This window comes from Microchirus variegatus (genome assembly GCF_963457635.1).
Source record: "Microchirus variegatus genome assembly, chromosome: 9".
In the NCBI taxonomy this organism is placed as follows: Eukaryota; Metazoa; Chordata; class Actinopteri; order Pleuronectiformes; family Soleidae; genus Microchirus; species Microchirus variegatus.
The window spans coordinates 28562478-28578492 of record NC_139810.1 but is presented as its reverse complement, the minus strand read 5'-3'; the positions used below and the strand labels follow the sequence as shown (position 1 = coordinate 28578492).

The 16015-nt window shown below is 40.3% G+C and overlaps 2 protein-coding genes across 2 annotated transcripts; both read left to right on the top strand.

Moving 5' to 3' along the window:
• On the top strand, positions 1-1705 carry aurkaip1 (aurora kinase A interacting protein 1). Its single transcript, XM_083895398.1, has 4 exons — positions 1-62; positions 466-574; positions 669-1132; positions 1412-1705. Exons 2-4 carry the CDS (start codon positions 523-525, stop codon positions 1526-1528), a joined length of 633 nt encoding a protein of 210 aa, XP_083751524.1. The 5' UTR covers positions 1-62; positions 466-522; the 3' UTR covers positions 1529-1705.
• Positions 1706-3071: 1366 nt separating this feature from the next.
• Positions 3072-14375, top strand: LOC310931924 (matrix remodeling-associated protein 8-like). The gene is made up of 10 exons (XM_083895170.1): positions 3072-3207; positions 7226-7252; positions 7343-7654; positions 7744-7845; positions 8662-9123; positions 12673-12831; positions 12987-13017; positions 13106-13185; positions 13273-13326; positions 13417-14375. The coding sequence occupies exons 1-10, from the start codon at positions 3180-3182 to the stop codon at positions 13440-13442; spliced, it is 1281 nt and encodes a 426-aa protein (XP_083751296.1). The 5' UTR covers positions 3072-3179; the 3' UTR covers positions 13443-14375.
• Positions 14376-16015: the final 1640 nt, after the last annotated feature.

The following is a 16015-nucleotide window of genomic DNA, read 5'->3' as shown; positions in this document are numbered from 1 at the left end:
GGCCGGAAGTGGCTTGTTGAAGTCACATTGAAAAAGAAGAGCTCCGGTCACTGTATTATCAGGTAAGACAACACTGCTGATGTAAGAAACAGTGTTGTATTTTTATTGTAATACAGCTCATATGAAAAAAAACGTCCTTTGCTTGATGCGTTGAAATGTATTATAGAGACATTTTTACGTCCATAGCGGACCTGCATCGCTAGTTAGCATTAGCGACAGCCCATCGCAATGCTGTGTTACGGAGCGCCAATATAACGTCTCCGTCTGCTGTTTGCGTTAATATCTTTTCATATTAACTTCCGTACTGCATCAAGAATATGACCGAGCGTCTGTGAAAGTGTCTTTAGGGTTGGACGTGTTGACACTAATGTGATTCAACTGATAGTCCGAATCAAATGATGTGATGGCTCAAAGCTTTATATGAGATGTACAACAAACACGCAATACTATTTTTCTCTCCCACAGGTCACGTGACACGTCAGCCCATTCCCGATGACTTTATTTTTGGGATGATAATTTGCAATGTTTTCTTCAAAAGTTGTCCCCCCTCTCGGTCTATTACGTAGAGCAACCTGTAAGTATAACAAAAATATTTGTACGTGTATGTCAATTTGAACTTTTAAACCCTTTGTGATGACATCATTTCTTTTTTCCATGTATATATCCAGTTGCACTGCAAAGCCATGGAACCATTTTGAATGGCCGTGTACCTCCAAGCCCTCCTGCTTTCTGCCTCTCCCTAAAACATGAACTCAGGACGTATGTGACGGCAGCAGACAACACATCGCCTCCTCGATGGGCGCAGCTCGAGCCAGAGCTGGAGGAGGCTCTGGTGCCACGTAAACTGTCAGTTACTCCCCTGGAGAGTTGGCTCTCCTTGCGTTACTCCCTCCCTCCCCTGCTGGAGGCCGCTCAGCCACAGGAGGATGTCGAGCTGCTGGAAGAGAAGATGCTGCCACCCATCTCTATCCCTGTTTTGGGGGATGAGACGGGCTCGGCTACACCCTTGCAATGCAAGAATGTTCTTAAGATCAGGCGACGGAAGATGAACCGGCATAAATATAGGAAGCTGCAAAAACGGATTAAATTCTTAAGAAGGCGAGTGCTGGAGGGCAGGAGGAAGAAGAAGCAGGTGAGTGTTTACCTAACTACAAAATTATTAATTTTAAATAACGTTCTGATCAGGTGATTTTGAAATGTTTCTTCTTCCTGTTACTGTAAGCAGATAACATGTACGATACTGTACCTTTTCATGCTATTTAAGTACATTTTATGCAGTTGCAAGATGGTTGACTTAAGTAAATGTATGAATAAGATATTTCATTTTGTGTACAATCACTGCAAGTCTATACCGACTATACTACTCAATATTGCTTAACTCGCGGGACATGACTGTTTTTGTTCTGGACAGAAACGATTTGAGGAAGATTTGAAGAGGATTTGGACTCGAGCTGGACTGAAGAAGGCTCCAGAGGGATGGACCACGCCGAAGATCTTCATTAAACAGTATACAAGCAAAAGGCGTTGACAAACGAACACTCACTCTGGTTTCAGATTGCGTTACGGTGTGTATGTACGACGACATCATGAAAACGGGGCAAACGGCTCTCTGTGTTTTGCTGCTTCTTTGCAGCACGATTCGAGATGAAGACGGTGAACCCGTGTACAACTGTTTTTTAACAAGTAATAAAGAGCCTTTCCTGTCGAGACCAAATCACGGCGTGTGCTGTATTTTTTCTGTTGACACGAAGACGGTAGCGTGACAGTTGCTGACACTTCTTTTTTGTTACTGCAGGTGGCAGTATTGTGCAAAGTGGGGCCTTGATGTGGACATAACACAACTCAAACTATTAGGAGCATAAGAATTAGACAAGTTCACTGTTTTATCTTTTAACATACTGAAGTAGAACTACTTTAAGAAAACCAGTCTTCATAAGTCTGTTAATTTCTCATTTTGGCCTCTTCAACTTGTGATTTATGGAAGGCTTGAAAAAAAAAGAAAAAAGATTGTGTATTTTTATTTGATCTTCTTTTTCCAGCTCGGCTCCCGCGGTAAGACAAAAACACACCATGTACAAACAAGTGTTACCTCCATTAACACGTGATTCATGATGGATTTTCCTATATGTTTATTATATCTGCCTTTGGATGTGATCATTCTTTCTACTCTCCACCAGATGGCGACGTAGTTGGATATTCATGACGTGGAGACAAAACACCCCCCCCCCCCCTCCTCCCTCTCATTGACATATCCCAGACTGTAATAATTCAACACGTTTTTTTTTACTTTGTATGTAGTATATTGAAAATAATTTACATATACTCGGGGGTGTGGGGTTTATCTTGAAACATGGCATTTAAAGCGTTTAAATCTTTGAAAGTAATAATTTGTTATTTATGTCAATAATTAGATGTAGTTGGGGAAAAAAATCTCAATGAAAGTAGAATAATGTATAATATTTTCTATGGCTTGCTTTTTTTTGTGCTAAGCTATGAGTGTGACAAATGGCAAACAACGTGAACACATTCAGTCTTGTATGAAGTAATAGTACCTTGAATGGATACTTGAGTAATAGTACGTAAGTATCTTACCAGAAAATGACTGGTAGAAGTTGAAGTCACTTTTTATAATATTACTAAAGTAAAAGTCTTAAAGTTTATGACATTTACTTACATGTATCAAAAGTCATTTTCTGATATTTAATTTTGTAGTAACAAGTAACAAAGACAGTTAGAGTAGGAGTAAAAGTTGCCAGAAATGTAAACAACAAAGTGCATATACATGAACTTTGTACCGAAGTACAGTAACAAAGTATTAGGACTTTCTAATTTGTTACATTACAACCTGCACTTTCTCAGAAAGATCAACTTGGATTCCAATTGTAGAAAGGTTGGTACAAATGTAACATACTGACATTTTCTTTTCATATCCATGTGTTTTGGTGAAATCCTTGCAGCTTCTCTGGTTGTGGTTTCCATCTCCTCTGCTGCAGCAGCTCAGGTGTTGGGTTTCACTGGTGTCGGGGGGGGGCGGAGCTTGTGCGACCTCCATCCAGACTTGTGTCGTTACAACAAAACACAGCTGAACTTGAAGCTTTTCTCGTCTCTGTCGTGTCTTCACATCAGTTTCTCCTCTGACTGACTGACAGACTCTCACCTCCGCTGTGTGGACAGTGAAGATGCGCCTCGACATGTCTCTCCTCCACAGTGAGTATCCTCCATGTTCTCATGTCGACTTTTTTTTAAAGAAGAGCTCGCGCAGACTTTCTTTGTGCCATAATTGGATCCAGGTTACATTTTTATATGTCCGCCGGGAACAAAAGAAACAAATCTCCTCTGATCTGCACTAAAATCATCTCCCTTTAGATTATACATCTAAACGATTTTATGACATTAACTTTAATGTTGAAACTAAAAATATTCCTTTATTTACTTTTTTCCAAACTTGTTTTTGTTATGATGCGTGTGTATTATTTCTGTATTATGTAGGTTTTAATAATTATTAACCTTGTAATTTTCTTGTAATTATTATTCTATTGTTTTAAAACCAGGTGTGTGTATGTGTGTGTGTGGATATTTTTATGGCCTCGTCCCAATGTGTTTCTGGTTAATTGCGGTCTGAGTCGTGGAGTCAGCACAATTTCAGCAACCAGTCATTTTATGTGTCAGTAATGAGTGTTTCACCACGAGTGGCTCTCTGGCCTGTTTTAAGTCTGGACGCCTGAAGGAGGGGATTTACCACCAACAGTGTTTATGGGCTCTGTCTTAATTAAGGGACAACAGCAACGTGGCACTGAAACACTGATCAGTTTACTTTAAAATGATGAAAAAACATTTATTCACACTTGGAACTTAACGTCACTAACAAGAGACATTTCTTTTACTTTCTGATCCCTGGCAGCCTTGTATAAAGAACCTTAAAGAGATACTGAGGTAAAAGTATCTTACCAGAAAATGACATGACAGAATATGTAATATTACTTAAGTAAAAGTCTTAAAGTATATGACATTTGCTGTACTTAAGCGTCATAAGTCATTTAAAGTAAGTATTAAAAGTGATCGATCAACGAGAAGGTTGTGGGTTCAATTCCTGACCCTGCTCGTTGATACCTGTCATTGAGCAAGATGCTTAACCCCATGTTAAAGTGTGTGTGAATGAGTGAATGGCAAACCTGTAGAGTAAAGCAACTCGTATAAACACTGACCATAATACCAACTCTTCTTCTTCTGATTTTATTTGGTAGTAATGAGTAACAAGGACAGTTAGGTAGTTGCTAGAAAATATAAATACAGTACAAATATGTGACTTTTGTACTTAAGTACAGTAACAAAGTATTTGTGATTATACTTGTACTATCTAGTAATAAAGTTTTGTTTTTACTATGCAGTCTTTCATATGTAAGGGGCAACATAACTACTACTAATAATAATTAGTATTGTTGTTGTTTAAAAGCAAAATCAGCATTTAAAATGGAGGGATTTTGTAAGGGATCGCCATTATTTTATTCTTCAAAGGTATAATGTGTCTTATTTAATTGTAGGGCGTTGTGATTTATTTAATTTTGCAAACTTTATTGGAAAAAAAAGTCACTCATAACTTTATCTGCACATGCAGTAGAATTAAAAAGTCTATGCATGGAGTGGAGTAGAAATAAAAAAGTTAAATATTCACATGAATGAGTAAACATGCATCATCGAAAAGCACATTAATAGAGTAAAATAGCTGAAAATCTTATTTAACATCCCCCCTTATTAGCCTCTCTCAGCCTATGAGTGTATCCTCGTAAGTTTTTGCTGAGTCTGCACGAACCTGTGAGTAAACCTTACTCCTCCACAACAGCCGTGAATCACTGCACTCACACACTCACACACACACACACACACATCCACGAATGACTGAACACACCGAGTAAAGTCAGTGCCTTTATGTTTCAGTCATTCATATAGACATACTGTTGTAGTGATTCTCCATGTGTTTCCTGGGGGGGGTAACAAATGACAACAGTGATTTTGCAGGTCATTTGCTAAATGTGTGTTATTATCACTGGTAAATCACAAGCACATTGTTAAGTCTTTAGTGTGTGAGTCACCAGCCCGCGTGTGTGCGTGTGTGTGTGTGTGTGTGTGTCTGGAGTAGAGATGAGAGAAAATTACAGAGGCTGAGCTTTACCTTCTGCACGGAATTTTATACCCCTCAATAGAAAACCCACCAAAGTTTTCCAGCATGAGGTCTCCTCGCTGACACCGGTGTGTATGCCCGAGCCATTTATCTAACGCTTTTGTTTATACTAGTAAAATCACTGCTGCACACAAATCACCCTAACCCTTATTACTGTGATGTGGCCAAATTAAGCGCGTGTCTGTTACCTGAGATCACGCAATGAATCGGTAATGTGCAGCCATGATAGAAATAAAAGTTGGCTGTTTATGCAAAAAATGCACACAAGCTCATCACATTCAAGTAAATTAATAATATTTCATTTAATAAGTATAGCGGTAAAAGTACATGTTAGTATAGAACTGAGGTGTCAAATTATATCATGCAATAACAATACTAACTGTATTAGCCAGCAATATTTTCATAATTGTTAAATGTATTATATTCAATCCAATCCAACTTTATTTATAAAGCACTAAAAACAACAACAGCTGAAACAAAGTGCTCTACATCAGAGATACATAAAACAAATAAAACCCCCCAAAAAAACGCGTGACCTAATACATATAAACAATAATACGTACAATAAACAATAAAATAAATATATAATTCTTCATTTAATAAATATAGCAGTAATATAAATGTAGTCATGTTAAAAGCCAGTAGAAACACCTCAGATTTGTAATTAATGAATAATAATAAATGTATAATAATTAACAAATAGATCAACTATAAAAGTGAAATATCTGTGAAATATCATCACGTATATCTATAGACTAGACGCTCATTGACCCCCCCCCCCCGTCCATTTTGGTCACCAATGATCTTTTTGCTCAAAAAGTCCAAGATGTAAAACTTGTGCAGCTTCACAAAAAAACCCGGTTGAGTGCTGTCCACAATTCAGCTGCTTGGCTTCACACCAGAACCACGCTGAGTCATGTCCACGTCACGACATGTTTACTTCCACAGGCTCCTCGTCTGTTTCAGTCTTGGATTTCAAGACATACTTTGAAGGCGTTTCATGGTTTCAGGTCTTGGCTGCGCTGTGTCCCCCCCCCCCCCCCCTTACCTACAGCATACGCCCTACGTAGAACCACGTGAGCCTGTGGAGAGTTTAAGATCATCTCATAACTGCAACTGTCCCCGAGGCCTGACTTAGCGTGAGAGGATGCAGAGCGTTATAAAAGTCGGAGGGCGGCCTCAGTGCTCTGGAATGAAACTGCCGGAAGGATCAAATTTGCAGAGTCAGCGGTGCATTTTAAAGACTCTTCTTTAAACAAACATTCAACAAGCATGTTTATCTGGATTTCACTTTGCTGGTGTCGATCAACACATCTGTTGGTAATGCTGAGTAATCGTTATAAATGCATATATCCACACCTTCAGAGCAAGGAAAACAAACGGCACACTGAAGACTCCGCACTCTCTCTCTCTGCCGCTAACTGTAGCCACGAGACACGAGCAGTGCCGTAAAAACACACAGGTGTTTGGGGCCGTCTTCCTGGACTTTTGACAGACACTCGGTCGTGTGGGAGAAGTGAGCTGAATAACAGCCTGGTTCTTCGTCCCCTCAGGATCACGGCCCTGCAACAAGCCAACAGCAGCTGCATGAATAGAGGCTCTGTATGCTTTGGCTGAATGCGTCTCCACCGACCCCTCAGTAAACACACTGTGAAATAGCACTGTGGGAAACAGGCTTTAGAAATAGCAAAAAGCTCTGCAGGAAAATGTCCTATCTACAGGATCCGAGGTATTTTCAGAGAACGTGAACTCGCCGTCCTGCGTTGAACTTTGCATTTTCAAGTCTTGGCTTTTTTTCCGACCGTGTCCCAGTTTCCTAATTGTTTTTGTTTTTGTTTTATCTAAACAGTTATTTCGACTAAACTAACATCGACTCCAATTGTGTCATTTACCCCTGACGAGTCAATCCAGGTCATATTTAAGATCTCATCCATTTATGCTGGTTTCAATCATGAGATTTACTCTAGAAACCACTGGTGAAAAACAAACAGGAATGAAGAGATTCTCTCATGAAATCTCATCTTTTGCGCTTTTTTTCTGTTTCAGTTCTTGCTGTGGTCTTCCTGCCCGGTGGTAAGATATCTTCATTTCTCTATGATCCATCATATTTTTGTTCTTACCTGCCATCTAAGGCACATCGTGTTGGTTGTTTATCTGTTTCAGCATGGAGTCAAAGCGGCAGCAGCAGTAGTCTCGGCGTGGTGGTGGAGGCTAAGAACATCACCCTCCCTGCAGGCTCTCAGGCCGTTCTGCCCTGCCACAGCCCCCGCATGGTGTGGACGCGGGACACGCTGAAGGACCGACAGAGGGTGGTGCACTGGGACCTGGTCCGCAGCAGCCCAGACTATTCTGTCGAGCGAGTCCTGGACATGTCACCCGGAGCTCGCCAAAGGGTCTACAACGGCTTCAACAAAGGACGCGTCTCCGTCTCCGAGTCGGCGTTCAACGACGGCAACTTCTCGCTCATCATCAACAGTGAGACTCTCGCCGCTGTCCTAAAGCGAGCTGAACGTCGTCCTCTCCCGTTATTAACGTCCTCGCTCTCACATGTGCTTCCTTTTCAGACGTGGTGACAACTGACAGAGGAGTGTATACGTGTAATCTGCACCACCATTACTGCCAGATTCACCAATCCATTCAAATCCAGCTCAATGTCACTAAGTCAGGTGAGACCAGAGCAGTGTTTTTCTTGATTTGTCGCGACGTATCAAATCAATTTACACGACCGTTCATAAGTTTTCCATTAAAAGTCACACTTTTATTCATCAAAAGAGTTGCAAAATGAATAGAAAATATCGTCAAGACATTGACAAGATTAGAAATAATAATTTTTTTACGTTAGCGCATGCCGCGTTTCCACGACGACCAGCTGGAAAAAGACGTGCGCGGCGTCATGTTTGCGTGCCGCGGCACCGGAGCTCCGGTAGCTGCGTTAGCTCCTTTAGCGCCTTTAGCGTGCCTGCAGTCGAACTGGAGCAGTCTGTTTTTTAATCGAAAAGAGCATATAACCAACAAATAACCAGCGTACTTGGAAACTCGTCGTACGTTAATGTTAACGCCGTTAACTGCCGCGCGTTCACATGCCCAGCATTGTTTTTTTTATTCAAAATAATAATTTTGCAAGTCAAAGAACCAGCAAAACTGTTTTCAGCTGTGCTAACATCACTGCACAAGGGTTTTCTAATCATCCAATAGCCTTCTAATGCGATTATCAAACACAATGTACCATTAGAACACTGGAAATGGGCCTCTATACACTATATATGTGCATATTCCATTAAAAACCAGACGTTTGCAGCTAGAATAGTCGTTTACCACATTAACAATGTATAGAGTGTATTTCTGATTCATTTAATGTTATATTCATTGATAAAAAGTGATTTTCCTTCAAAGATAAGGACATTTCTAAGTGACCCCAAACTTTTGATAATGTAAATGTGTTTCAATATGTTTCATTTTTTTCATCACTTTTTTTTTTCCAGTGCGGAAAGAGAAACGTTACTGGGATGGAGAGAAGACAGTGTTTGTGGTGTTGCTGGGCAGCTCTGTGGTGTTGCCTTGTGTGAACCGGCGCCCCCTGTGGAGAGACGGTCTACAGGAGGACCAGCAGCAGGTGGCTCACTGGGACTTCCAGCCACCGGGTGTGCGCCCGGATAAGGCCGACCGCCTGATAGACCTCTACGCGTCCGGAGAGCGCCGGGATTACGGACTGCGCTTTGCCACGAGCGAGATGAGCGTGAGCGAGGACGCGTTCACGTTGGGCGACTTCTCGCTGTCCATCGCCGAGTTGAAGCCGGTGGACAAAGGCCTGTACATCTGCCACCTGCACCACCACTACTGTGGACTCCACGAGAGACGCATATTCCGACTCTCTGTGGGACCTCCGCTTCCAGCCACCCCCGCTGCAACACCCAGAGTTTTCCACAATGACGAGCCAGAACCAAGTAAGTGCCTCAAAATGGGCCCTTTTGCACTGCAGCCATTTTATGTGAGTCACAGTAGGAAAATAGCACATAATAAAAAAAAAAAAAAGTATATGAAGTGCTTAACAAAATTATGAGACCACCACCCAAAGCCACAGCTGCCCTAAAGTAACAGCATTGGTAATTATCACAATATTCTATATTTTTTATTGCTAAAGTTACAGTTTTACAAAGAAAAATAGTAAAGCAGATTATTATTTCTTCATTAAGATGTCAAATAGTAGTTATTTACTTGCATTAATGAACAGAAAAAATAGTTTTAGTGGTTGAATGTTTTGCTTGATTCATTGAACTGGGCTTAAATCTGGGTATAAAAAGTTTGGTATTTGACAAATAACATTTTGTGTTTTTATGATATTTGGTCTCATAAATTTGATCAGCTTTGCATACTGTATATGCAAATAACGTTATCAGTCACACTTGTGCTTTTCCTACTAAAACGCATCATAAAAGACCCTCTAAAAACAAAAAGACACACCAGTAAAACTTGGTTTTTCCAGACACAAGTCATGAAGGAAGTGAATGTTTTTTCCCCGCATATGGTTTCTTGGTTTCTTGGTGCTTGGGTTCACGGAGAAGTGAGAATCGCTGCTCCCGGTTTCCTTGTGTTGTATTTATAGGCATAGTTGGTCAGTGAAATCAGTTGCTCTTCTTGTGCCAGTTTCTTCTCCTCGGCCCTCGCTCTGTTTTTTTGTGTGTTTGAGCTGAGCAGGGAGGGGAGGACGCAGAAGGAATGTGGGAAGAAAGGAAAGGAAAGAAAAGAAAGAAGGAAATAAAGAGGGAAAGAAATAGAGATAAGCAGCAATGGATCGAGAGGCTGCATCTACAGTAAACGGCATCTAATTTGCTCCAGCGGATGTGGTTTCATTTTCCCAGGCGATCCGAGCTGGAGACATTTTAACAACACGGAGCAGATGAGTGGGCTCCAACTTAATTCAGGGCGGGGTTTTGTTTTTTTCCTTCTATTTGACCCCGTTTTTCAGAAAGTCCCGACCACGTGTCCAGACTGGTTCCACCGTATCTGCAGTTCACTTCTGTTTGTCTTTTCTTTTCTCTCCCGTTTCTCTCTCGGCATGTTCAACAGTGGTCAAAACAGACACAGACACATCTGTGTAACATCAGGACCAGCTGTGACATGAAAGAGCAGAGTAAGGGGACGGTGGGCGTGAAAGTATGCATCGGACTATAGATCTCCCTGCCGTTTTAAAGAGTTGACAGCCCATTTCATAACATCTAAAAGAATGTTTTGAAGAAATGCACATGGGATCACCTCAGCTGGGAAACATTTCTTCTTAAACGACACTGATCTAAGTTCCACTCCACAGTCGGCATTCCAAACTCCTTTCGCGTAAATGCTGTGATTATTTATGGATGGAGAGCAAACACAACATTGTCTCTCTGTGATCATAAAGTGAAGCATTTGGTGAGCTGTCAGTAATTCAAGATGAAATGTTTCCCCCCCCCCCCCCCTTTCAAAATGAAGACGCTTCCCCTGAAAGTTCATTGACTTGCAAATGATGCACGACTCCCTGCGCGCGCAGAGTTAACCTTTGTGCGGCGCGTGTGAAGAGGCCGTTAACACCTACGCACTTGTCAGATCTGTCTGGGAAATGGAAATGGGCGACTGCTGGGACCCGGCGACAACGACCTTGGACGCGTCTTTGAACATTCGATACGTTGCACAGTCGTGACAGGCGATAATGACCGACTCCCCCGTGTAGGAAGTGTGTACTACGCCAGAAAACTGTTAATGACGAGGTGTTTTTGAGATGCTAGACGGTACACTGAACCTTCTCCTCATCCGCCTCGGGAGTGTTTGGATGAAGTTGTGTCCAAATTAGCTGCTTAAGGAGCAGGTTAACCTTTATTTAAAAGAGGACTTTTTAATGTGATCTAGCTTCTGGGATTCTGCTGCTTCTCTTGGAGATACTATTGCTCTGTAAACATGCGTAAAGCAGTCAGGCAAAAGTAGGTAACTGTATAATAGCAGGGAAGCACAGTTGATGGGTTTGTATCCAAGTGGCAACCAGTCGTGACATCACCCAGAATTATCTTAATTCTGGTTTTGGAGCCTCCAGAATCGCAATTTGGCCCGAAACGACAACCAGAGATTCAGAGGCGTCTTCTGCAACCAAGCACACACTATTATCCACTCATATGTGTCCTATTTTATGGTCTATTTTACAATTTACAAAACTGACATCATGCCCCCCCCCTGAAAATGTTTCCTGACACTATGAATTAAATTAAATTAAAGGAGTTTGGCTCATTTTCTCATATACTTCCTTTCAAACTGAATTTTTTTATTTTTTTTTTTGCAACCAGCAGAGTCTCCCCCTAGTGGCTATTGAGTATATTCTCATTTCCTCGTCGGCTTTAGAGGAGATTGATATTTCTGAGCCCAATTTTCTGTATTTGTCGTCTTTAGGGACTGTCCACACGGAAACGAGTCTAGGTCAAAACAAAAAAAAAAATATATATATCATATCTGCTTTTCATCGACATAGAAACAGTGTTTTGACAGCACTGGGATGCTATGTTTGGAAAACAGGTCCCAGAGTGGAAATAATCTAAAAACACCACCCATGTATTTTGATGTAGACAACCTATACTTTGTGAAAACGATGATGTCATAATCCCACATCATTCTCTGTCACTTATCTTGCCATGTTCCTCTTCTTGTGTTTGGAGATCATGTGATCAATTCGCTTCATGACAAGTTTCATTTTAATTTCGTCTCTGCTTCTTTCGTTGTGTGCATTGTAATATGTACTAACTGTGCTACAGTGCCACTCACGGGCCTGGCATATGTACTACAGCGGTTTTTAGAGTCCTTTTGGGTTAGCGTCGATGCAGACGTTTGCCGGAACGATGCCGCGTTTACAGAAAAACGGTCTTTTTTGCGTTTCTTTATGTTGTGCTTTCGTGTGACGCTCACGCGGTCATTGTGATAGCGGCGGCTGCTCCGTATGAAGACCGGTGGCTCGTCGGACTGAAGGTGCCACAGATTTGTTTTCCGTGCGTGCGCAAAAACTCGACTTGTGTGTTTGTCAGAAGATGGAAAAAGTCCCAAATGGAAAACTAATACAGACACACTGACAAAACCACATTACAGAATTCGTCTCCCTTTCCTCACACTTCCCCTCCTACTTTCTGGTCGGCCTCTGTTTTTTTGTCTGAGAGCGAGAGAGAGAAAACAGCTGCATGACATCAAGTCTGCGAGTCATTAGTGCCAAACAGCTTTTTGACATTTAACTCCTGCTCTCCCTCCTCCTGTGTCTGGCTGTTGGACACAAATATAACAAAATAAACCTCAGATTAAATCAAAGTCTTAAGTTGCAGAAGCACATTTCACATTTGTTCCGTTTTATCACCATTAACTTCATTCTCCACCATGTCATTGTTACAATATCGGGATAAAAACGTCTTCATCTGGAGTGAACCTTGCTGTTTATTTATTTATTTATTTACACACACATCTTTTCTCTTTTGTCGTTGTCTTATCTCCAGGGACTAACGAGGTGGAGAGCCCTCGCGTGGTCAACGTCATCCTCCCCGAGCAGCGCAGCTACATCATGCAGCACCTGGGCTACTTCCTGGCGACGCTGCTGCTGCTGGCGTTCGTCGTCGTCGCCGTCGTTGTGCTGACGCGACGGCGGAAAAAGAGAGGTTTGTGTGTGTGTGTGTGAGCGTGTGATGAATCCTACCCTACTGTGTACTTTACTTGTACTTTATAATTATAGACGGCGTGTTTAATAATAGCTGCTGTCGTGTTACGGATCGCGTTTCGCGGTTTGAATTCATGTCTTGAATTTTCTTTGCAGGGCTGGATTACGATCTGCGCAGATTTGAACAGTAAGACATCATCATATTGTGAATTGTGCACCATTTTTCTTTGCATTAAATCCAATTTTAATTAAAAAAAACATTGCTTCTGTTGCAGAGGAAATGTGATCCATGGAGGAGAAATGTCCTTAGACTGCACAGAGATGAGGGCCTGCAACCAAGAGCCTCTGAATTCAGGTAAGTCGGTCCTGAGCCTTCACCTGCGCACACATGACATTATGTACCTCGACATTCATCACAACATTGTCTGGCGCGATTCCACAGACTACAAAAACAACCTTCTCAAAGAGAGAGACATGAGCAAAGACTGCAATAAGGGTGAGTCGACTCTCTACGGTTGAAAAAAAACAAACAAAAAAAACAATATAAGAAACATCATGTTTTATTGATCAGACGTCTGTCGTTCAGATTGTGACGGGAGGCTGTGGAAGTAAAAAGTGCAATGTTTCTGCTGAGATGCTGCTGGCAGGTCCAGGGCAAACGCCGGAAGAGCAGAAGAGGAATCGTGGAAAGAAAGAAAGACAGAAAGAAGAGGAGGGTAAAAAGAAAGTAAGAAATTGCCAGAGAGGACAGGACAGGAGGAATGTTCCCTCGGCTGTAATATTAGCACACCAGAGCAACACATCATTTTGTTGTGTATTTTTAATATAACTCGCATCTTTCACCACTTCTAAGGTTACAACAATAACAGTACGGTTAAACACGCATTAGCTACCCACTCTCTGCGTTCATTATTTGAATATAAGACGTTTTTATCTCACTCTTTTTTTTTCTTTTTTTTTTACATTTTGTAATTAAAGTGCATGCGTTTTTAGCTGATGACATTTTTATAATAATATTCCCTTTAATGCAAATCCTGCTGTACCTTTGTAGAAGGTATTTCACATACAAATGTAAACTTTTTGTTATTATGTATCGACATGAGCTTTTCATTCAATTATTTCCTCCAGTTCCTTAAGATGAATCACGTGATTGATAAACGTATCAGGTGAAGAATTATTCCATTAAAGGCTCAGTCTAAAAACCCCAACACTCAGGAAGAAAAAAAAGATAATAATACTAATGTTTTAACCATTTACTTGTTTGTAACGGGCTGTGCAGTAGGTGACTTGTTTGCATCAAGCATGTATTATCCTGCTTCATGAAACACTGAATGTTCACTGTTGAAACAAAACTGCTGGTTGGTGATACAGGTAGTTACAGCTCTGCGAGGTGGATGCAGGAGGACGTGTGTCTACTATCTCTGTCATGGTAAATCACAAACTGTAGTTATTTTTTTTTATGTTTTAATAAACGTGCCTGTCTCTCGCTCTCTGTCTTGCTCACTAGCACACACTGTGTTGATCTCTTCTAATAAAGTACTTCTATTACAACAGTGGTCACAGACTCCTGATTTACTCTGCGTTTCATAAAGGATGTTAACATGTATGAGAAATTCTTAAAATGTAATTTTTCCTATAACAGATATGTCTTTTTTTTGTCGATTTCTTTCTTTTTCTTTAGTTACATAGACCGAGGATGTAGGAATTATGGCAGCCCATGGCCACAAGGAGAGGAATTCAATCCTGGGATGTGTCGTCGCTCTCCAGGTACAGAAAAGTGCTGCCCACTGTTACTGGTGTGTAAGAAGGACGGGTTAAATGCAAAGGTCAAACTCACTATCATGACTTGGTTTGTAAAATGACTCTAATTCTATTAGATTGTTGGCGGTGATGTGGGAAAAAAGTTGTGTTGTGTTCTCTCAGTGCTTTTTCTACTCAAACCTATAATTTCACCCCAGATTATGTTGTGTTATAGTTACACAAGTTTCGTACATGATACTTTTAAGAAAAGAATGAAACATAATCTGCTAATGGACTGTTTCTAAATGACCCCAGTGCAGCACACTGTGGAATGGTGGCACACACATTGCTGTGCAATATTGATTCAACTATTTATTCTTTGCTATTTGATACTGTAGTAGTGTATACTCTATTAGAAACGTTGGAACCATTTACCTGTGGAAATTAAATCTGCCCCAACCACTGAACGTTTTAAATCACTTTTAAAGACCCACCACATCTCCTTATTATGTTACTGTTATACTTTTACATTGCTGTGCCTTTAACTCTGTAAAGTACTTTGGTCAACCAAATAATATTTGACCAGATGCATCAAAATCAAAAAAACTGCAACAGGTTTTAAAACCATGACAAAACCCAATCACAATATTCACATGATATTACCCAGCCCTAGTTCACGATAATAATATGTAAAGGGCTACAGTATCCATAATTATGGAAGAGTATTAGGGCCACATGTAAGAAATATTTAGAAAGAAAATAAAATGCATGAATTCTGAGAAGTCAGAATTCAGAGTTTAATCTTAAATTCTGACTTTAATCTTGAAATCTGACTTTAATCTTGAATTCAGATTTTAATCTTAAATTCTAACTTTAATCTGAACTCTGACTTTAATCTGACTCAAAATGTTGACTTTCATGTTGAATTCTGAATTTAATGTTGAATTCTGAATTTAATGTTGAATCCTGATCCTTTTCTTAGAATTCAGACTGTGATCTTAGGTTCTAACTTTAATCCTGAATTTAATCTTGAATGCTGACTTTAATATGAAATAACTAAATTTAATCATGAATTCTGACTGTAAAATTATGATTTTAATCTTAAATTCTGACTGTTATCTTGAAATCTGACTTTAATCTCAGAATTCTGACATTTTTTCTCAGAATTCTAACTGTGACCTTGAATTCTAACTTTAAACTTGAATTCTGACGTTAATATGAAAGTCTAAATTTAATCTTGAATTCTGACTGTAATCTTAAATCTGAGTTAAATCTTGAATATTGAGTTTAATCTTGAATTCTGACTTATATATGACATTCTAACTTTAATCCTGAATTCTGACTTTAATATGAAATTCTAAATGTGATCTTGAATTCTGACTGTAATCTTAATTCTGAGTTAAATCTTGCATTCTGACTTGAATCTTAAATTCAAAAATGTAACC

What these genes read in the sequence shown, in the direction of transcription:
- LOC310931924 (XM_083895170.1), top strand. Translation starts at nt 3,180, where the DNA reads ATGCGCCTCGACATGTCTCTCCTCCACA. An exon ending in CTTCTCGCTCATCATCAACA is followed by an intron (nt 7,655 to 7,743) that starts GTGAGACTCTCG and finishes CTTCCTTTTCAG; the next exon opens with ACGTGGTGACAACTGACAGA. An exon ending in CCAAGAGCCTCTGAATTCAG is followed by an intron (nt 13,186 to 13,272) that starts GTAAGTCGGTCC and finishes GCGATTCCACAG; the next exon opens with ACTACAAAAACAACCTTCTC.
- aurkaip1 (XM_083895398.1), top strand. Translation starts at nt 523, where the DNA reads ATGTTTTCTTCAAAAGTTGTCCCCCCTCTCGGTCTATTACGTAGAGCA. An exon ending in TCTATTACGTAGAGCAACCT is followed by an intron (nt 575 to 668) that starts GTAAGTATAACA and finishes GTATATATCCAG; the next exon opens with TTGCACTGCAAAGCCATGGA. An exon ending in GCAGGAGGAAGAAGAAGCAG is followed by an intron (nt 1,133 to 1,411) that starts GTGAGTGTTTAC and finishes TGTTCTGGACAG; the next exon opens with AAACGATTTGAGGAAGATTT.